Source organism: Odocoileus virginianus, chromosome 2, assembly GCF_023699985.2.
Source record: "Odocoileus virginianus isolate 20LAN1187 ecotype Illinois chromosome 2, Ovbor_1.2, whole genome shotgun sequence".
NCBI classification, from domain to species: domain Eukaryota; kingdom Metazoa; phylum Chordata; class Mammalia; order Artiodactyla; family Cervidae; genus Odocoileus; species Odocoileus virginianus.
This window is the reverse complement of record NC_069675.1, coordinates 95,373,687-95,395,414: the sequence shown is the minus strand read 5'-3', so window position 1 is coordinate 95,395,414 and position 21,728 is coordinate 95,373,687. Positions and strand designations below refer to the sequence as shown.

The 21,728-nt window shown below is 49.9% G+C and overlaps 2 protein-coding genes across 3 annotated transcripts; one reads left to right on the top strand and one right to left on the bottom strand.

Moving 5' to 3' along the window:
• Positions 1 to 422: 422 nt before the first annotated feature.
• On the top strand, positions 423 to 9,687 carry TOR1A (torsin family 1 member A). 2 transcript variants are annotated; one of them, XM_020874733.2, is made up of 6 exons: positions 423 to 2,035; positions 2,674 to 2,939; positions 5,570 to 5,745; positions 5,844 to 5,971; positions 8,722 to 8,837; positions 9,089 to 9,267. In XM_020874733.2, the coding sequence occupies exons 1-6, from the start codon at positions 1,855 to 1,857 to the stop codon at positions 9,110 to 9,112; spliced, it is 891 nt and encodes a 296-aa protein (XP_020730392.2). In that variant the 5' UTR covers positions 423 to 1,854; the 3' UTR covers positions 9,113 to 9,267. The 2 variants fall into 2 exon arrangements, with proteins under 2 accessions (XP_020730392.2, XP_020730391.1); XM_020874732.2 differs by lacking the exon at positions 8,722 to 8,837 and having other exon boundaries at positions 1,786 to 2,035; positions 9,089 to 9,687.
• Positions 9,616 to 20,699, bottom strand: TOR1B (torsin family 1 member B). The gene is made up of 5 exons (XM_020874731.2): positions 20,425 to 20,699; positions 19,520 to 19,785; positions 17,627 to 17,802; positions 14,104 to 14,231; positions 9,616 to 13,648 (listed from the first exon to the last, which is right to left on the bottom strand). The coding sequence occupies exons 1-5, from the start codon at positions 20,621 to 20,623 to the stop codon at positions 13,407 to 13,409; spliced, it is 1,011 nt and encodes a 336-aa protein (XP_020730390.1). The 5' UTR covers positions 20,624 to 20,699; the 3' UTR covers positions 9,616 to 13,406.
• Between the last annotated feature and the right edge of the window lie 1,029 nt (positions 20,700 to 21,728).

Below are 21,728 nucleotides of genomic sequence, written 5' to 3'. Positions count from 1 at the left end.
TATGTTGACTTTCTCTTAGTATTTGCCCTGGGTCAGGAGGAAACAGCTCTGTGTTTCAGAGTGAGATAATATCCTTTTGATTGGGCTTTTATTATAATATATGCAGTCATTGTCTCTTGCTTTCAAATATCTATAGTGAGATTCAGAAATGCTTCCTTCACTGTTTACAGTGGATCCAGCTGAAAGTAGAAAAATCTAGACGATCAAAGGAACACTAGTATTTTCTGACTTTTACAGTTATGTTTCTTTTCATTAAAGAAACAAAAAGTAATTCCTATCATTTTAAGCATTTAAATAATAAACATGAAATGCACCCAGCCTTTTTTGTTTTGTGTCTCCTTGCACCAGCAGTGACTCAGATCATGTGTTCATCGCCTGGGGCTTGGGTAACTCAGAAGCAAAGTTCAGTCATCGAGAGGGGTTTTTCTCATTTGGGGTAGGCACCAAACTTCGAGCTATCAGGTTGGTGCCACTTGTGCTGTTGCTTTTCCTGAGGTAGGTACCCAGGTTGTGATGAGGAAAGAACAGGTTGGTTGACTCCTGGGCTGATTAAATCAGGTATCGTGTAACCACACTGACATTTGGCTTTGGAGTCAGATCTGAGTCCTGCTCACAGCTTCTTTATTAAATCCTTGGACACATCCGTTTGCCTTGCAGCCTGTTTTCTCGTCTGTAAGATTTTCTTTTCTTCCCCTCCACTCAAACGCAAGGTCAGTGAAGCCAGGATTCACCTGCACCTCTTTTTTTTTTCTTCAGTCCCCAGGATCTAGTCCATAGGAGATTCTCAAAATTATGAATGAATGAATGAGAGGAAGTAACTGTTACCTGGGAGAGACCTGACCAACACTACCTTATCCAGGTGAGGAAGGTCAATGTCAACAGTCATAAATCATGTTGATTATATGTACCTATGATATGATGTTATAAAAATAGCATCTCTGTAAAGTATATTCCTCCCCCAAACCCATAACTCCAATCTAAGAAGAGCATCAAATTCCAGTAGTTGAGAATCCTACAAAAGACTAGAACTTCCTACGTGGCTCAGTGCTAAAGAATCCCCCTGCCAAAACAGGAGACACGGGTTGGAGCCCTGGCCGTGGGGAATCCCCTGGAGACGGAAATGGCAACCCACTCCAGTATTCTTGCCTGGGAAATCCTGTGGATGGAGGAGCCTGGCTTGGGCTATAGCCCATGGGGTCGCAAAAAAAGAGCGACTGAACGACTAAACAACAAGGAAATGAAAAACTTTAGTTACGATATATCAACATGGGCTCGTTAATTTTAACAAATGCAACATAACTGACGACAGCAACAACAAAACCTACTAGTAAGATGTGAACAACAGTGGAAACTGCGTGCGAGGGTGTGGTAATATGGAACCTCTCTGTACAGTCCCCTCAACTTTTCTAGAAACGTAAAGTCGCTCAGTCGTGTCCGACTCTTTGCGACTCCGTGGACAGTAGCCTGCCGGGCTCCTCTGTCCATGGGATTCTCCAGGCAAGAGTACTGGAGTGGGTTGCCATTTGCTTCTCCAGGGGATCTTCCCGACCCAGGGATCGATCCCGAGTCTCCAGCATTGCAGGCAGACCGTCTGAGCCACCAGGGAAGCCCATGTAAAACTGTTCCCCAAAAGCAAATTTTACTAAAAGAGAAAAAAAATCGGCCCCTCCAACTACCCCAGAGCCCAAAGCAGGAAAGGGCTTTGCCCTTCACAAAGATGGCGGCCGCCGGCGTCGGAGGCGATCCGCCTCTTGGAAGAAAGGCGGCGCCGGCGGGAGGAACCGGAAGCGCGGTCTGGCGGCGGCGCCGGTCAGCGGTAGGCGCGAGAACGCGCAGGGCGGCGCGGGTCCCGGCATGAAGCTGGGGCGGGCCGCGCTGGGCCTGCTGCTGCTGGCGCCATTGGCGGTGCGGGCGGTGGAGCCCATCAGCCTGGGACTGGCCCTGGCCGGCGTCCTCACCACTTACATCTCCTACCCGCGCCTCTACTGCCTCTTCGCCGAGTGCTGCAGCCCGAAGCGTAGCCTCAGCCGGGAAGGTAGGATGGCCCGGGGGCTGGTGCGAGAGCTGGAGAGGGGGTCAGAAGCGGGGGGCGGCCAGGAGGCCCGGAAGCCCGGGCAGTGCCCCGCCGGTGGCTGGAGGTGGGGCCCGGACCCGGAACCGGCGTGCGGCACAGGGCCTGGCTCCTGGGCCACGACTGCAGGCCGATCGGACTTTGGTCTGAGACCTGCGGATGCCAGCTGCACCTTCGCCCAGAAAGCGGGCGGGTGGACGATCGGAAACTTCCTTCAGAGATTTTTTTTGCTCGTTCCTCGCCGGAGACGGGAAGGCTGGCGGGGGCTCTCCCGACGCGGAGCAGCGGGGCGAATTACGCTGCCCTTTTTTTTTCTGCCGGTCTTCGGGTGGGGAGGGACAGGTGGGGTGAGGGGCTCGGGCTGCTGGCGGAGGCACTGGAGCCAGGGGTCTCATCCCAAAGAGTGGGCAGGACTTGCAGAGGGAGGGCCTCCTGGACTCACGGGTCACCTGGGCCGAGTGCCTACCTACGTCTGCGTCCCAGTAAACGCTTGGAAGACCTTAGCGGGCTTTGCTGGCTTTACGTGAACCTGTAAACTGGACTACGTTTTGCCAGGTGTGTCCCCCTACTCCCCGCCTGACTGGCTTTGATTTTTTTCGCAGCGCTGCAGAAGGATCTCGACAGCAAGCTCTTTGGACAGCATCTTGCAAAGAAAGTCATCTTAAATGCTGTGTTTGGCTTCATCAGCAACCCGAAGCCCAAGAAACCTCTCACCCTCTCCCTGCACGGGTGGACAGGCACTGGCAAAAATTTTGTCAGCAAGATCATCGCGGAGAATATCTACAAGGGTGGTCTGAACAGTGACTATGTCCATCTGTTTGTGGCCACGCTGCACTTCCCACACATCTCAAATATCACCCTGTATAAGGCAAGGGCCAAATTTTGGGATCCTTCCCGGATGATGCTGGCTTTGGGGTTTCTTTGTTGGGGGACGGGATTTGGATGGTCTGTGTTGAAAGGAGTGAACCCTGAAAACAGCCACACTTGTCGCTTTTCCCTTTAAAAAGTGTGGAGATTACAGAGGGTTGGAGATGACAGAAGCAAGGACGCCATCAAAGCCGTGGTGGTTTCTGAAAACAGGCTGCGTGTGGTACTCAGTAAGTGGTGTGGTAGGATCTTAGAGACGTATATAATCAAATCCAGTTTAAAGCTCTTCAAATCTCACATGTTTTATAAAAGGGGAAACATTTCTAGGGAGGCCTAAGTTTGGTTTTACACTTGAACTCACTGATTTAACAGCCTGGCTTCCGAGGCAGACACACCTGAATTTGAGCCCCAGGCTCCCACCTATAAGCTATGTAATGTTGGGAGAGTCACCTGACCTCTCTTGAGACTCAGGTTCTTCATCTGTCAAATGGCAGTTGTGAGAATTTCTTTTTAAAGAATTTTTGACCATGCCACGTAGCATGTTGGGTCTTGGTTCCCTGACCAAGGTTTGAACCTGTGCTACCCCTGCAGTGGAAGCTGGGAGTCTTAACCACTGCATCACCAGGGAAGTCTGAGAATTTCTTGACCTCTTAAACCTGTCGAATATGTGCTCATGTGCTCAACATGATGTTCAGCACATGATCATTCAAATCATTGGTAACTTATTGCCTCTTTTTTTTTGGTCTCACCTGTGTGAACACATTTTTCCCTTCAGCTTGGATCAGCATCAGGGTCACTGACTGCCCGGGAGTTCCCGGGATGTGAGGCTTTCGCTGCTACAACTGGGAAAGTTCCAGGCAAATAGGGACGAGTTGGTCTTCCTAGTTAGCATTCCATCTTCACTGTTTAATAGCTATGTGACTTAGCAAGTTATATAACCTCCCTGCACCTCAGTTTCCTGGTCTGTGAAATAGAAAATGCAGTAGTTAACTGCCTTGATGGGTTTTGGAAGATCACAATAAAACAGGTGAACCATGCTTAGAACAGGGTCTTGCCTGTAGTGAGTGCTCCATGTACGCTCTCTGTTGTTTTCTGTGAGAGGGAGGAGCAGAATGGAAGGCCTTGGCTGCTGGAGCCTGCCAGACCTGAGGGAATCCTCATATAAACATTGACTCACTTTGTGGCCTTGTTCAAGTCACTCCAGCTCTCCTGAGGTTCTTGTTCTGTAAATAGAGGTTAGTTCACATCTACAAAGCAGAGTTGTGCGTCCCAGGTGGTGCTAGGGGTAAAGAACGCACCTGCCAACGCAGGAGACGTTAAGAGACACAGGTTTGATCTCTGGGTTGGGAAGATCCCCTGGAGGAGGGCATGGCAACCCACTCCAGTATTCTTGCCTGGAGAATCCCATGAACAGGGGAGCTGACTGGTTATAGTTCATGGAGCCGCAAAGAGTCAGACACGACTGAAGTGATTTTGCACGAACAGAGCCAAGTTACTGCTTTGGTTAATAGACACCTATGGAACACTGTCCATGGTCTGAGTAGCCAAGCAAAACCCCAGATCATAAGAAGTCAAGACCTATATTGTAACTTCCAGAATTTTCCTCAGAAACTAACAGCTAACTCTTCTTACCTTGTGTGTGTGCTCAGTTGCTTCACTTGTGTCTGACTCTTTGCAACCCCATGGACTGTAGTCTGCTAGGCTCCTCTGTCCATGGAATTCTTCACGCAAGAATATTGGAGTGGATTCCCATGCCCTCCTCCAGGGGATCTTCCTGACCCAGCGATCCAACGTGGGTCTCCTGTGTCTCCTGCATTGCAGGTGGATTCTTTACCTACTGAGCCACCTGGGAAACCCTCTCCTTATCGTAGGGGAAACATCTAGGAAAGCATTGTGAAAAACCATAGCTCAAATTTCTGATGAAAAGGGTCCTCTCTCCTCATCTTGATTGCTTAATATAAGAAGTACCTACATAATGTTTGTAGGGAATGTTCCATTTAAGCAGATTTATTCTAGCAGCCTCCAGGCACTGTTTCAGAAACTCAGGAATGTTGTCTCTGCACACTCATCCTCGAGCATGAGTGCTCTTGAGGTCTCTTTACCCCTCTGGAAACATTAGAGCCCTTCTCCAGGTTCTTCCAACAACTTACTCAGGGAAGAGGTTACTCAGTCTCTGCCTTCCCCCAAGAAGGCTGGTGTCCACAGGATATGTTTTAACATGTTCATTTTGATGACAGAGGACTAGCAACATAGCATCCATGTGACATGTCACAGGACAAGAATTATAATCAGGGTGCGGGGCCTTGGAATCAGGCAGGGTGTGGTTCAAATCTTCCCTCTGTTACAGACCAATTTTGTAACATTGGGGAAATTTTGGAGTCTCAGTTGATTATGCTTTTTGTGCCTTGGTCTTCTCATCTGTAAAATGGGTATGATGATGCTCACTATGTGGGGCTGTGGTGAGGAACAGAAGAGCACGCATGAAGTTCTCAGCACAGCGGGAAGCACACAGTAAGCTCTTGTAAATGCAGGCTTTGTAGACCCCAACTGTAGTGTAATAGTGCCCCCCCCACCCCGGCTGTGTCAGTCGCACATCTGAGAATCTCTCTTGGCTTCCCCCTTGTCACTCAGGATCAGTTACAGTCGTGGATTCGCGGCAACGTGAGCGCCTGTGCGAGGTCCATCTTCATATTTGACGAAATGGACAAGATGCACGCTGGCCTCATAGACGCCATCAAGCCTTACCTAGACTATTACGACAACCTGGATGGGGTCTCCTATCAGAAAGCCATCTTCATATTTCTCAGGTAAAGTCGGGGCCGGGACATGGTTGAGCTCTGAGCCCTAGCCCTAGAGGCTTCGAGGAGAAACACCCCAGTCCTTATTCATTGGAATTGTCCCGCAGCAATGCTGGAGCAGAAAGGATCACAGACGTGGCTTTAGATTTCTGGAGAAGTGGAAAGCAGAGGGAAGAAATCGAGCTCAAAGACATGGAGCATGCCTTGTCTGTGTCGGCCTTCAATAACAAGAACAGTAAGTGGGGGCACTGCTCTGGCGGTCCGGTGGTTAAGATTCTGCCCTTGCAATGCAGGGGCCATGGGTTCGAACCCTGGTCAGGGAACTAAGATCCCATACGCAGTGCAGCACAGTGAAAGAAAAGAAAGCACGGTAAATGGAGTTATCTGCTCCCAACACCAAACCCCTCCCCTGGCCCCATTCATGATCCTGCATCCCTGTTTTAGATTAACAGCCTCCACATCACCTGGGACCAATTCTCAGTCCCTTCCCCAGGCCTACTGAGGTCTGAATTCTTGAGGGAATCTGTGTAGACAAACTCCAGCTGACTTTTACTCACACTCAAGAAAGAGGAAGTTTGTTGATCCTCAAGATCTCGAAAATTTGTTTCCTGTTTTCTTCAGCTAAGTTGAAGCAGGTGGTGGAACAAGGAAGGCTGCTGGGGATGCTGCTCTAATGGAGATGGGCCGTCAGGTCCCTTGCTTTCTTGCCTTATCCTGGAACTCTGAGGGTCTTGTACCCCAGAGGAATAGCCGGACAAGGATGGGCTGCAGTTTTAAATAGAGTGGTGAGGGAAGGCTCATGTGAGGGTGACATCTGAGCTGACCTGAGGAGTGAGGGAGCCATGTGGAAACGAGGGAAAGGCATCGCACCAGAGGGAACAGCTCACCTGAGGCCCCTGAGGTGGGAGTGTGCCTGGACGAAGAGGAACATAGAAGAGCAGGAGGCCAGATAAGAGCTGGAGCTTGGGGTGGGCTGCAGATCGTGGAAGGCCTGGGGACCCACAGCAGGGCTTGACTGCAAGTGGAGAAGGGAGTCCTTGGAGGGTTTTGAGCTGACTGCCCTGTTCAGACCTAGTTTTAACAGGGCTGCCTGGCTGCCAGGTGGAGAACAGACTGAGGCGGCAGCGGGGGCGGGGGCAAGGCCAGCGAGGAGCGGCTGCAACAACCCCGGGGAGAGATGCTGGCGGCTTGTGGGTAGGACGTCACGGTCGGCCTGGCATGTATTTTGAAGGTAGAAACAGTGCAATTTCCTAAAGGACTGTGTGGGAATGAGAAAGGAATTGAGGATCTGGCCTGAGCACTTGGCAGGGCCTCCCTGCCCGCCCTGTTCGTTCAGGGGACCGCCTCCAGGAGGAGCAGGTTTGCAGGGAGCAGCAGGGGAAATGACACGTTGGAGGCGTGGGAGCAGAGGTGTGGAGCAGGCCACTGAAGTCCCAGTGCACTTGGGCGGGGGCATGTGGGGAGTGGCGGTCAGGCTGAGGATAGACCAGGGAGTGATCAGTCAGTGTTATGTAAGGTCATTGCTGCACCTGAGCGATCTTCAGGGGTCTCTGGGGGTCCTGGTTATCCTGACTCCCTGGCTGATTAGCCTTCCGCCCTCCTTGCCTGACGGCCCCAGTAAGCATTCACAGCCCTTGGCAGTACCTGGAATCGTTTGTTTACTGGCTAACTGGGTGGCTCCTCCGTTGTGCACCCCGGGAGGCAGGTCAGCATCTGCCTGGCTGGGCTCCGTCCCCAGCCTCAGGCAAGTCCGGCAGGCCTTCAGGAGACTGGCCAGGGTTGTCCCGCTCACTGCGGGCCTACCGCTCAGCCCTCAGTTTGGTTCTTTCCCACGGCCACAGACTCCACCCCATCCAGGCCGTCAGATGTTACCGAGCACCAGCTGTGTACAAAGCCCTATTGGGCAGGAAAAGAATAAACCCCAGTTGTGATGCCGTGATTGACAGTAAGAAACATGTGTCTGGCCTTTGTCCACATTTTCTGGCCCAGAGCTCCTAAAGCCCTTGGAGTTTCCAAGTGGCAAGAGCCATAAAGGTGTCTTGGTGTTCCTGACAAGCCCCTTTCAGCCACCCCGGAGTCTGTTAAGTGAGGTGACTTTTGGAGAATACCTAAGGTGGGGGGCGCCTTCCAGGGGAACCGCCCTGGATTGGAGGGTTAGAGCTTTCAGTCTCCAACCCTTTCAGGCCCCTGGGGAGGGGAGGGGCGGCTAAAGGCTGAATCAGTCGCCAGTGGCCAGTGATTTAATCAGTCATGCCTATGTAAAGAATTTTCTGTAAGAACCCTAAAGAACAGGGTTCATAGAGCTCTAGGTTGGTGAAGAAGCAGAGATTTGGGGAGAGTGGTGGGCTCAGAGTTCATGGGAGCTCCACGTCCCTTGCCCCGTGCATCTCCTCCAGCTGGCTGCTCCTGAGTCATATCCTTTTATATAAACCGGTAATCTAGTCATAAAAGATTTCTCTGAGTTCCATGAGCTCCACTTGCAAAGTAATTGAACCCAAGGAGGGGGGCAGCATCGGCACCTCGGAAGCACAGGGACCAGCCAGTTTCCGGTCGGGGGCTGGGAGGGCCGTCTTGTGGGACCTGACGCAGTCTCCGGGTGCGGTGTCATCAGAACCGAGGTGAACTGTAGGACCTCCGGGTGGTGTCAGAGAAGCGCTTGGTAGCGTGGGGGAGGAACCCAGGTGGGCATGGCGGCGGAGCCAGACCAGGATTAAGGCACAGGCCGGAAGCGGGAAGGCGGGAGGGGAGACAGTTCTGAAGAGCCGCGGGCTGCGACCCAGTGGGTGCTGCCTCGCCTCAGAGGAGGGAGTGGGACGGTCCAGAGGCTGGGGATCTGGGAGGCCCCGTGACCGCGGGCGGCTGCTGGAACAGCACTGTCCTCACACATTACCTACCGGGACGGGGGCTCTTTTGGTTCCCCAAACACTCTGGAGGGTTTGGACACGGTGGCGGCAGCAGTGAGCGTCCACTCTGTCGCTAATCCAGCCACAGGAACCCCAGCCAGTCGCAAATTTCCAAGAGGCTGGTCTTCCCCCGGGAACCTGCCAACCTGCAAGTCTCTGGTCCCTCGCCTGCACGGCCTGTCTGTCCTGGGACAGCCGGTAAGCCTCCTTCCCACTTGAGGTCTTGAGCTCACGTCTTGAGAGGCCTCCCCGCCCACCGTGGCGTCAACCTGTCATCCGCTGTCTAGGAGCATCACCCCAGCAGTCTCACCCCTGCTGTCGAGCTGGGCGGGCTCACTGGTTCCTTAGACCCGAGCCGCCCTGAGGGCAGGCGCGGGGCTCCACCTCGTGGTGGCCGGGCGGACGGACGGACGGACCGGGGAGGAACAGCACCTTTTTCTTTTTCCCAGGTGGCTTCTGGCACAGCAGCTTAATTGACCGAAACCTCATTGACTATTTCGTTCCCTTCCTCCCGCTGGAATATAAACACCTGAAGATGTGCATCAGAGTCGAAATGCAGTCCCGAGGCTACAAGGTGGACGAGGACATTGTGAGCAGGGTGGCCGAGGAAATGACATTTTTCCCCAAAGAGGAGAGAGTTTTCTCCGACAAAGGCTGCAAAACCGTGTTCACTAAGTTAGATTACTACTACGATGACTGATGGCACCAGAGCAGCTTCCCGCATCCCCACTCCGGTCCTGGAAGAGGAGCAAAATGAATTCTTCCTGTGTGACAGGACAGGCACTTCCCCGGGCATTATTTTTTCATCCAGCAGAACCTTCAGGCTGTCAGTGACAGATGCAGATGGGGAACAGCCCCCGGGGCCTGCAGAGGAGGGGAGGAGCCAGCGCCCAGCCAAGCCAGGGCTCATGATTTTTTTTTTTTAAAAATCATGTTTTAATTTTAAGTGTTTCTGTTTCAAGGAAGGATGAATCAGTTTTACTGGAAGATGTGATAATTTTTATTTAAAATGGTTTTTAACATTATGAGAAACTTTTCAGACTCTTAAGTTGTTGACTTGTGTGTGTTTTTTAGTAATCTCCTATCATTACAACATATGCCGTGATGTCACTACTGCATAAATGCCCAAGCCTGCCGCCCTCAGTCTGTCCTCTGTAGGATGGCGTGACTGGGGACCGAGGCTAGAGCGGCGAGCAGACCTGTCATGGGATGACCATCGCAAGGGCGATGAGCCTTTAAATAGAAGACACTCAGGCCTGTCACAGATAAGGCCCAAGTGTCCTTCCCAACAGTGTTCATCACAGTGACACTGTGAACTGTAACACTGTGAATGATCTTAGTAACACTGTGAACAATTTGTTAGAAACAGAATTTCCTGGAAAGAAAAGTGTCTGCAAGCCTGTGGCTTGCCTGTCAGTCAGCTTTGCAAAGGCCCCTCTCTGCTCTCCATTCCTGAATGAGTCATGCACTCAGTGGTAGGTTTTGCCAAATTTTCATAAAATATGGTTTTTCATATTTTTTTACTCATTTTCATCATGTTTAATCAGAACTCCCCAAACCTTAGCTGCCCCCATGATGCTGAGCAGTGTTTCTATTTGTTAAATGCAAATGCTGCCACTTTACAACAAAATGGTATGATTCGTGAATAATTTTTTTTCAAGTGAAAAAACAGACACCTCGAGGCCCTACCTTCTGTGCTTGAGCTGTGAATTGAGACCTAACAGAGCATCCCAGGCCGAAATGGGGAGGAGTGTGACACAGCTGAGGATCTGGGTGGCTCCGGCCCTGCTCAGTGCCCTGGGGTGTCACGGTGCCTCGTGTTCACAGAGCTCCCAACTCCCAGCTGTGAAGTTCATTCAAGTCTGGAGACCTAGCCCCCACTGAGAAGCCAGGCAGCAGCAGAGCTGTGTAGGCCCCTAAATACCTTGTATTGTGCAACACACGTGCCTACAAGGGCTCCTGTGGGTGTGAGTGTCTGCAGTGCTCACAGGGGTGGTCTTCAGCAGGCACAGAAGACGGGGGGACCCCGTGCCTCAGGGCTATGCACCCAGTTCAGGAACTCCTTAAGGCTACTCAGGCCCCCTAAGGCAGCCCTGAGCACTGGAAAGCTCTTGATGTTGCCCTGAAGCTGGCCTGCTGTCGTGTCCCCAGGAGTCATGGGTTGGGGCTACCATTCATCTGAGCAAGTCCCCAGGCCCTGGGAGTCCCTACTAGAGGACACTGGGATCCCCTGACTCACCTAGAAAGTTCAGTCTTCCAGATGAGGCTGCGTGGGGGGAAGTGGAAGCGGCAGTAGCCTGGGACCCAGATGGAAGGGCAGGCTCACGGGATGAGGAACCAGGAAATGGGGGGAGTGGGTGACCTGATGGTGAAGAAGTTCTCAACTTTCTAGAAAGGGCTCCATCCTCAGTCCTGGGAAGGGCCAGTGTGAACAAATCACTCACCGAAGAGCCCAGATTGAGGGATTAAGCTGAGATCTGGTTAATATAACAAGGATTTTGTTATTTCCAGGTTCTGGACTGGAAGACCAGGCAAGGTTTCCTGGTCTCAGCTCAGCCATGCTTTAGGTGCAGAATGGCAGCCGTGAATCACATTTTAGTGCCTTGCTTTCCTGCCTGCATTAATTTTAGAACATATCTGTTAGAAAACCAGTCTGGGACTTCCCCAGTGGTCCAGTGATTAAGACTCTGCCTTCCGGTGCAGGGGGTGTGGCTCTGACCCCCGGTGGGGAAACTAAGGTGTCACATGCCGTGGGGTGCCGCCAAAAAATAAAGCAAGGCCAGCTCTTTCTGACGGTACTTACATCCACGAAAATTAGCTGGGCTGTGACTCATCATCTAATCCAACTTAACTTTGTACTGAACAACCTTTAAGGTAAACGTTGATTCTGTATGACATGAAGACAGCCAACCAGCGTATCCAGTAAGCCTAATTCACCCGAGTTAATAAAGAGCCTTTCTTCTCAGCTCAAACTTTTCAGAGCTCCCAAATAAACCAGAAAAAAAATCTGCAAGTGGCGTCTCATGATAAAATTTAAGCTTCATTGTTTGACATTCGGCAACCCACTCCAGTGTTCTTGCCCGGAGAATCCCAGGGACGGCGGAGCCTGGTGGGCTGCCATCTATGGGGTCACACAGAGTCGGACATGACTGAAGTGACTTAGCAGGTCAGTCCAAGCTCGTCTACGTCTTATGTGGGGTGAAGAGGCTAGGCCGTGGGCATCTGTGGCCTTTTCAAGTTACAAGTCAGTAACAGCAGTCCAAAGGTAGCCAGTTTATTGCATCATTGTAAACAAGAAATCCTATATCCTCCTGACCACACACCCAAAAGGTTATAAAAGAAATTTAACTTGGGTCCAACTTGAGGACATGTACTAAAAGTTTCAAGCCTCACCTTGGCATTTTTTAAAGACTGAGTGTGATCCTCTATAAGGCACTGCCATGCTGAAGGAACGTTCCTTCTGCCACATCTTATAAATATAAAAAAGCTGCATGTTCTCATTACCTGTCTTCAGTTGCACTGCAACCACAAGATAGAGTGATTCACACTGGCTGGAATCAAAGTCTTATTTCCCCAAGGCCAGGGCAGTGCAGCCTGGCACCACCATAAAGGACATCATTCTTAGATGACACACCCAGGACCAGCCACAATCATCTGTTTTAAGAGCATCTGATAAAGGAACAGGCAATTATCCCTTCCCAGGTTTTAAAATAAGCAACGTTTTGTATCTCCATTATCTAAGATTCCCAAGTAAAAACATTATTAAAAATAGCCACATCCTCGAAAACTCAAGCATTTCTAGTGTACAATACTTCCTCTTTGGCAATGCAGAACCTGCAAGCCGAAAGCTCAGTTGGCACGTGTCATCTGTGGAGAAAGATGGGGTTTTGCAGATTTCAAATGGTTCTGTGGAGTCAAGTGAAAAGCTGACCCACATGTAAACTGTAACAGACAAACATCCCACCGTGGGAACCAAGGACTCAAACTCAAAGCCGAAGGCTGCATTCTGATCCATCTCTAGAGATGAGATGGCTGGTGGGACCCGGAGCCGTGGCTGAAATTCAGGAGGAGCAGTAGTACCAGGAAGGCTGCGGTCAACACCAAGTGAGAGCTGGAGCTGGAATCCACGATGAAGGTTGTAAACAGCAGCAAAGCCACGGACAGAAGCAGAGGTCCTGCCCGTTCCGCGGGGCCGCAGAGGCCTGGCATGGAGCCCCCACCCCACAAGCAGACGGTTCACCCAGCCATGTGCTCGGCCTTCAGACCTGGGTTCTCCCACGGGGCGATCTGTGCCTGAAGGTGCCACCAGTGTTACCTGAAAATACTTCCTCTTGGTGAACGTGTTCTGTAAAAGAACTTCAGCTGAAGAGTGTTTCTGGCAGGTGAAAACCAATGCTCCCTGGCTCGCATTAGCCCTTGAACTTCAGTTCGGCTTCTGTGGTCGGGGTACCGTTGGGTCAGAAAGAGTCCTCGGCCTCTGTTTTCAAGGCACTTCTGTCAAGGGCAGTTAAGTGTGTGTGCGGGGAGGGGGGAGATTTCAAAAGTTCATTTCCAACTGTGATGAACAGCTGGGCTGCCATCATGTTGCAACACAAGTTCACTTGACAGCAGAGCGTGATTTCACAAACCAACCCTTAGAACCTTCCGGATCCCACGAGTTCACAGGTGCAAACGTGCAAACCCCGAAGAGGTCTTAAAGTGCTTGTTCGGGCTGGGCCCCAGGTCTGCTGGGCGTCCAGTCACGTCTCAGCCTGCCTGCACGAGAGCTCAGTAGAAATCCAGCCGTGACTGCACAGTCTTGCAGCCCTTGTCTGAGTAGATCTTCTCGTCCTTCGGGAAGAAGGTCATCTCCTCTGCCACTCGGGTGACGACGTCTTCGTCGATGGCGGAACCGCGGGCCTTCATCTCCGCCCGCACGCACATCTTCACGTGTCTGTACTCCAGGGGCAGGAAGGGGATGAAGTAGTCGATGAGGTTCCGGTCTATCAGGCCGCTGTGCCACAGGCCACCTGGGAAACAGGGCACGGCTGGGTTTCCTGCCACTTCTGTCCTTGTCAGCCCGCCAGCGTGCGGCTCCTGCAGGGCCTGTCCTGATCCCCACCCCAGCACACTCCCCACGTCTGTGGTCCTCACGACTCTCTTTTGGTCAAGCCTGATGTATCGGTTGGTTGGCTACCCCCACTAACTGGCTTCTAGAATAGCATGCCCTCCAAAAAAGAAAGTCCCTACTTCAGCCAAGCTACAGACGCAAGCAGATTCTGTGGTCTTGTGAAAGGCTTAAAGAGAGAGATGGTTGGGACTTCCCTGGCGGTCCGGTGGTTAGGACCTGAGCTTCCACTGCAGAGGGCACGGGTTCGATCCCTTATTGGGGAACTAAGATCCCACAAGCCACAGGGTCAAAAGTAAAAAGAGAGAACGGTGATGCTGTGGGCAGGGCGCAGGGCACCCACTTGGGGAGACTCACTGTGTTTGTTATTGAAGACTCCGACAGACAGCACGGCCTCCAGGTCCTTCAGCTGGATGTCCTCTCTCTTTCTCCCAGCCCGCCAGAAGTCAAGGGCCGTCTTAGTTATGAGGTCCCCACCTGCGTTGCTGAGTTTGCCAAAGAAACCAGATTAAAATCACACACTGACTTCTCTATGACACATGCACACTACTATATATAAAAGATAACTAGTGAGAACCTACTGTATAGCATAGAGAACTCCACTCAATACTGTGGTGACCTAGATGGGAAAAAATATCTGAAAAAGAGTGTATATATGTATATAACACTTTGCTATAACCTCAGATATGCAGATGAAACCACCCACCCTTATGGCAGAAAGCGAAGAACTAAAGAATCTCTCGATGAAAGTGAAAGAGGAGAGTGAAAAACCTGGCTTAAAATTTAACATTAAAAAAAAAACAAGATCAGGGCATCTGGTCCCATCACTTCATGGCAAATAGATGGAGAAACAATGGAAACAGTGACAGACTTTATTTTCTTGGGCTCCAAAATCACTGCAGATGGTGACTGCAGCCATGAAATTAAAAGACGCTTGCTCCTTGGAAGAGAAGCTATGACCAACTAGACAGCATATTAAAAAGCAGAGACAGTACTTTGCCAACAAAGGTCCATCTAGTCCAAACTATGGTTTTTCCAGTAGTCACATGTGGATGTGAGTTGGACCATAAAGAAGGCTGATTGCTGAAGAATTGATACTTTTGAACTGTGGTGCTGGAGAAGATGCTTGAGAGTCCCTTGGACTGCAAGGAGATCAAACCAGTCAATCCTCAAGGAAATCAGTCCTAAATATTCATTGGAAGGACTGATACTAAAGCTGAAACTCCAATATTTTGGCCACCTGATGCAAAAAGGCAACTCACTGGAAAAGACCCTGATGCTGGGAAAGATTGAGGGCAGGAGGAAAAGGGGCAACAGAGGATGAGATGGTTGGATGGCATCACCGACTCAATGGACATGAGTTTGAGCCAACTCCAGGAGATGGTGAAAGACAGGCCTGGCGTGGCACAGTTCTTGAGGTCACAGAGGTCACATGCCTGAGCGACTGAACAACAAACTACCACAGAAACTACTAGACTCCAATAAAAACTAATTTTAAGAAAAAGACTGTCTAATCAGGAAACGTACCTGCTCTAAGTTTACTCTTTTTTTTTTTCCTTTTCAGTTTCTATGCAGCTTATTTTAAAGTTAAATATATAAACTAGTCTAGATGTACAAAAGAGTTGTAATGACTTCCTAATGATGTCACTTATTATCAGGAAACACTGTAAGTTTTCTAAGATGGAATCAGATTGTGATATTTCTCTAAAGTTCAGTTTTAATCAAGGAGTATTTACTATATACTGGTATACAAAAAAAAAAAAAAAAACATCTGCCCTCAGGAGCTGAAAATCCGTTTTCTCAGGGAGAGGAAAAAAAAAAAAACTTGGTGTGTAACGCTATGACTTTTTATAAACCCCAGAGGTGACATGTGTAGGTAGCAAAATTGCCTATTATCAGCAACAATTTCCTTCATTTGTTTCTTCCTGCCTCTGCCCAGTGCCATGCTGACATCAGCAACCCGGAAAAAGTCTGCAAGATACTTTTGCCAGGCTGGCACGTTTGTCCCCGGAACCTCATTCTAGCCCTGGGAAAATGAAGGGCTCTGTACATCCCCACTCAAGAAACGCCTCCCAGAAATATACCATGTTCATGGATTGGAAGAATCAATATTGTCAAAATGGCTATACTACCCAAAGTAATCTATAGATTCAATGCAATCCCTATCAAACTACCAACAGTATTTTTCACAGAACTAGAACAAATAATTTCACAATTTGTATGGAAATACAAAAAACCTCGAATAGCCAAAGTAATCCTGAGAAAGAAGAATGGAACTGGAGGAATCAATCTGCCTGACTTCAGACTCTACTACAAAGCCACAGTCATCAAGACAGTATGGTACTGGCACAAAGACAGAAATATAGATCAATGGAACAGAATAGAAAGCCCAGAGATAAGTCCACGAACCTATGGTCACCTTATCTTCGACAAAGGAGGCAAGGATATACAATGGAAAAAAGATAACCTCTTTAACAAGTGGTGCTGGGAAAACTGGTCAACCACCTGTAAAAGAATGAAACTAGAACACTTTCTAACACCATACACAAAAATAAACTCAAAATGGATTAAAGATCTAAATATAAGACCAGAAACTATCAAACTCCTAGAGGAGAACATAGGCAAAACACTCTCCGACATAAATCACAGCAGGATCCTCTATGACCCACATCCCAGAATTTCAGAAATAAAAGCAAAAATAAACAAATGGGACCTAATGAAACTTAAAAGCTTTTGCACAACAAAGGAAACTATAAGCAAGGTGAAAAGACAGCCCTCAGATTGGGAGAAAATAATAGCAAATGAAGCAACAGACAAAGGATTAATCTCAAAAATATACAAGCAACTCCTCCAGCTCAACTCCAGAAAAATAAATGACCCAATCAAAAAATGGGCCAAAGAACTCAACAGACATTTCTCCAAGGAAGACATACAGATGGCTAACAAACACATGAAAAGATGCTCAACATCACTCATTATCAGAGAAATGCAAATCAAAACCACAATGAGGTACCATTATACGCCAGTCAGGATGGCTGCTATCCAAAAGTCTACAAGCAATAAATGCTGGAGAGGGTGTGGAGAAAAGGGAACCCTCTTACACTGTTGGTGGGAATGCAAATTAGTACAGCCACTATGGAAAACAGTGTGGAGATTTCTTAAAAAGCTGGAAATAGAACTGCCATATGACCCAGCAATCCCACTTCTGGGCATACACACCAAGGAAACCAGATCTGAAAGAGCCACATGCACCCCAATGTTCATCGCAGCACTGTTTATAATAGCCAGGACATGGAAGCAACCCAGATGCCCATCAGCAGACGAATGGATGAGGAAGCTGTGGTACATATACACCATGGAATATTACTCAGCCATTAAAAAGAATTCATTTGAATCACTTCTAATGAGATGGATGAAACTGGAGCCCATTATACAGAGCGAAGTAAGCCAGAAAGATAAAGACCATTACAGTATACTAACACATATATATGGACTTTAGAAAGATGGTAACGATAACTCTATATGCAAAACAGAAAAAGAGACTCAGATGTATGGAACAGACTTGTGGACTCTGGGAGAAGGCAAGGGTGGGATGTTTCAGGAGAACAGCATTGAAACATGTGTATTATCTAGGGTAAAACGGATAACCAGCTCAGGTTGGGTACATGAGACAAGTGCTCGGGCCTGGTGCACTGGGAAGACCCAGAGGGATCGGGTGGAGAGGGAGGTGGGAGGGGGGACTGGGATGGGGAATACATGTAAATCCATGGCTAATTCATATCAATGTATAACAAAAACTACTGTAATGATGTAAAGTAATTAGCCTCCAACTAATAAAAATTTAAAAAAAAAAAAAAAAAGAGAAACGCCTCCCACTGACCTGAGAAAGATGAAGATGGCCTTCCGGTAAGACACGCCATCAATCTGCTCGTAGTAATCTAGGAACGGCTTGATTGCGTCAATGACTCCCGGGTGCAACTTATCCATCTCGTCAAATATGAACACGGAGCCCGCACATGCACTCACGTTACCCCGGATCCACCTCTGTAACTGGTCCTAAACCAACCATAAAAGAAGAAATGGGACACGGGGACTCAAAGGGTGTGCCCAGGGGAGAAGTGCTATGCTGTTCTTCAGACTCAGGAGGGTGGAAAATCAGAGCTCTCTGGGCTTTAACAACAAAAGCCACATCCCAGCCTCCGCTCACAGGGTAGCTACTTTTCCGAAAATTCTTCTATAAAAAGTGGGGGGGAACATGGCTGATTCATGTCAATGTATGGCAAAAACCACTACACTATTGTAAAGTAATTAGCCTCCAATTAAAATAAATAAATTTCAAAGAATAATAAAATAAAAGAAAGAAAAAAAAAGTGGGGGGGAAAAAATGGAAACCAGCAGAGATGCGTGCTAAAAGGCAAATAAGTGTTTTCCTAACTCAAATGAGGTACACGATGCAACTCTTTAAAAGTATAAGGTATGTGAATATTTATCGTTTCACTGGTAACCAACCGGTAGTTTTCATCTCACTGTAGATGGAAATCTCAATTTTACTAGACATACTGAGGAATAAGAAACTAGACTAAGCCCGGTGCCGTGTCCAACACCAGTGCCTTATAATGGTGTTACAAGCGCAGTGAACAAAGACGCTGACCTAGATGACATTTCACGACAAGCACTTGTGCCTGTATTTCTAGGGATTTATGAAAGAATTTGGAAAATAAGAAAATCACTCTCTTTTTGGCTGTCTTCCCTGTCTTACTGTTTATGTGGCAAATATCCACTTTTACTTCCTTGTTCAGTTTCTATTCCTTATTTCAGTCCCCACCTAACACTAAGTAGGAACACTAACTTTTACAAGGATGTCCATTTAAACAACAGCCCGACTGGACAAGTTAACAATACAATGCCAAGAATGTGAAGAACAGGAGGAACAACGGGAAAAACCATTACTGAGGAGAAAAAAAATTTTTCTGGTTCTCACTGCTTACATGCAGAGGCCACGCTGAAGCTACATCATAGGCAGGAATCTTATTTTTTCATTTTTGGCTGTGCTTGAGGGATCTTAGTTCCCTGACCAGGGGTTGAACCTGTGCCCTCAGCAGTGAAAGCATGGAGTACTAACCAGGAGACCACCAAGGAACTCCCAAGGGAGCCTTAAATAAAGCCATTTGAGTCTGTTTCACTTAACCAAGGACTGTGACGGGGATGTTGCGCATACTCACTGCACAGCACGGCTACCCTGCAGACTGGGAGACAGGAGATTCGGGTTCCAGTTTCTCATTTGCCATAAGGTCACAAAGACTGTAGGGGGCGAGTCGCCTTCCCGCTCTTGGCTCCATCTTTTAATGGAACATCACCCCGCTGTATGGGGCTTCCCTGGTGGCTCAGTGGTATAGAACTCACCTGCCAATGCAGGAAATGTGGGTTCGATCCCTGGATCGGGAAGATTCCCTGGAGAAGGAAATGACAACCCACTCCAGGATTCTTGCCTGGAAAATGCCACGGACAGAGGAGCCTGATGGGCAACAGTCCATGGGGTGGCAAAAGTTGGACAGACTTAGCACGCCCACACCCCCTGTATTATTTTGGAATTGGTGAGGCAGAAGCAGCAGGAGAACTGCAAATGGCAAAAGGTCGCCGGGGTGGGGACTTGTGCCTTAAACCAGCGGGGCCTGGGGCTACTGCAGCGCAAAGGAAGGAGCAGGGGCTGGAGTCAGGGAGCAGGTCACCCAGACCAGCCGCAGAAGCTGGAGAAGGGGTAGCAATTCCTTGCCTGGTACAGTTTTATGTGCTGCTCATGAGGGAAGTGCAGGGTCGACACAAACAGGTGGACAAAGTTGCTCTTCAGGCCTTTGGGGTGAAGATTTTCAGCCACAATTTGGCTGACAAAATTCTTGCCTGTGCCAGCCCAGCCGTGTAACGAGAGAGTCAGTGGTTTCTTGGGATTTTTGTTGTTCTTGAAGCCGGTCAGCGCCTTGAGAATCACCTCTGTGGCCAGATGCTGCCCAAACAGCTTCTCCTCCAAGTCCTGCTTGAGGGCTGCAGGAGCCAGCCCGAGAACGAGAGAGAAAAATACACATTAAACACGCACCAGAAGAGCAGCGCTCGTCCCAGCTGGCCAAAGTGGGAGGCACAGGTTCGCAAAGTGGTCCAGCATGGGATCTCTGCCAAACCCCAGGGCTGGCACTGAGGCAGAACCCCGGGGCTGCGGTCACACGAGGCCACTTCCAAGGAAACGGACTGGAGAAGTAAGCTAACTAAATGTGTTCGCTCATCCAAGGACTGGCCCTCTCGACTGGGCTGCTTTGCTATTCCCCCAGCCACCCCTACCGGCTTGGAAGAAAACCGAGGGCCAGATGGCTTTCGGGGCGGACGCTGCACGTCTGAAAAGTACTTAACAGGGTCGACACGGCGCAGCAGGGCGGCTGCTTTCAGTTTCTTCTTATTGTCCTCCCAAGGAATGCAAACTTTTAGGGAAGAAGTTGGGCAGACCCCCCGCGATCCGGAGGATCTCTCCGAAGACACGGCTTCCGAGGCAGCAGCCGAGACCGAAACTCCACCTCTCCACCCTCCTACCCCATCGAAGGGTGAGCGCGGGATGCCGGGGCGCTGACGCCCGCGGGGGGGGGGCCTGTCTCCCGCGCCCCGCGAGCCCCTCTAGGGGTGGCCCCGCCGTACCCGACGCATTGAGCGGCCGCTCGCTGCGGCAGCACTCGGCGAAGCGGCAGTACAGGTCCTTGTAAGACAGGTAGCCGGTGAGCGCCGACGCGGCCCCGATGGCGATGCCCACAGTGATAGGCTCGAATGCCGCCACCACGTGGGCAGCCAGCAGCAGTCGGAGCGCCGCGGCGCCCCCAAGCCGCGGATCCAGCCGCATAGCCCACGTAGCCGCCCACCACAACCGCCTTCGCAGCGGCCTGGGTCCCCTAGGCGGCTGAGCGGTGGGACGGACTTCCGGTAGCGTCACTTCTGCCTTCCAGGTCCGCCCACCCCATAGGACGGCCTCGTTGGCGAGGGGCGTGGCTCTGTGCCGCCATCGTTGTGAGTGGCACGAAAGTCATCTCAGCTCGGTCCAGTTGAGTCGCTCAGTTTTGTCCGATTCTTTGCGACCCCATGAACTGCAGCACGCCAGGCCTCCCTGTCCATCACCAACTCCCGGAGTTTACCCAAACTCATGTCCATCCAGTCGGTGATGCTATCCAACCATCTCATCTTCTGTCGTCCCCTTCTCCTCCCACCTTCAATCTTTCCCAGCATCAGGGTCTTTTCCAATGAGTCAGTTCTTCGCATCAGGTGGCCAAAGTATTGGAGTTTCAGCTTCAGCATCGGTCCTTCCAATGAATATTCAGGACTGATCTCCCTTAGGGTGGACTGGTTGGATCTCCTTGCAGACCAACGGACTCTCAAGAGCCTTTTAACACCACAGTTTAAAGGCACCAATTCTTCGAGCTCAGCTTTCTTTATAGTCCAACTCTCACATCTATACATGCCTACTGGAAAAACCATCTAGAAAAGCTGTCTAGGGACCCGCTTGGTGGTAGTGGTGGTTTAGTTGCTAAGTCGTGTCCAACTCTTGCAATCCCATGGACTGTAGCCTGCCAGGCTCCTCTGTCCGTGAGATTTTCCAGGCAACAATACTGGAGTGGTTAGCTTCTGTTTCGAACTGTTAGGTGGTTAGAATAGGGAAAGGGAGTCCAAAATGGCGGTAGCTAAAAGATAAAGAGAGGAGCCAAACTCGCTCGCTCACTCGCTGGCTCTCTCTCTCTCTCTCTCTCTCTCTCTCTCTCTCTCTCTCTCTCTCTCTCTCTCTCTCTCTCTCCCCTCCTCACCCCCGCCCCCACGTGATGGGGCGCTTTTCTCTTCGCATCTTTGGATCGACGTGCCCTCATGCCTGGAAGATGTATTTTCCTGCTATCTTCTAAAGAAAATAGAGCTGTAACACGGAGCTGTAACACTGACTTGTCTAAGAGCTATAACACGGT

Coding starts and splice junctions, on each gene's coding strand:
- TOR1A (XM_020874732.2), top strand. CDS start 1,855: ATGAAGCTGGGGCGGGCCGCGCTGGGCCTGCTGCTGCTGGCGCCATTG. Junction 5,746..5,843: donor GCCATCTTCATATTTCTCAG/GTAAAGTCGGGG, acceptor ATTGTCCCGCAG/CAATGCTGGAGCAGAAAGGA. Junction 5,972..9,088: donor GGCCTTCAATAACAAGAACA/GTAAGTGGGGGC, acceptor TCTTTTTCCCAG/GTGGCTTCTGGCACAGCAGC.
- TOR1B (XM_020874731.2), bottom strand. CDS start 20,623: ATGCGGCTGGATCCGCGGCTTGGGGGCGCCGCGGCGCTCCGACTGCTG. Junction 17,803..19,519: donor AGCACATAAAACTGTACCAG/GCAAGGAATTGC, acceptor TGGTTGGTTTAG/GACCAGTTACAGAGGTGGAT. Junction 13,649..14,103: donor AGTCTTCAATAACAAACACA/GTGAGTCTCCCC, acceptor CCTGTTTCCCAG/GTGGCCTGTGGCACAGCGGC.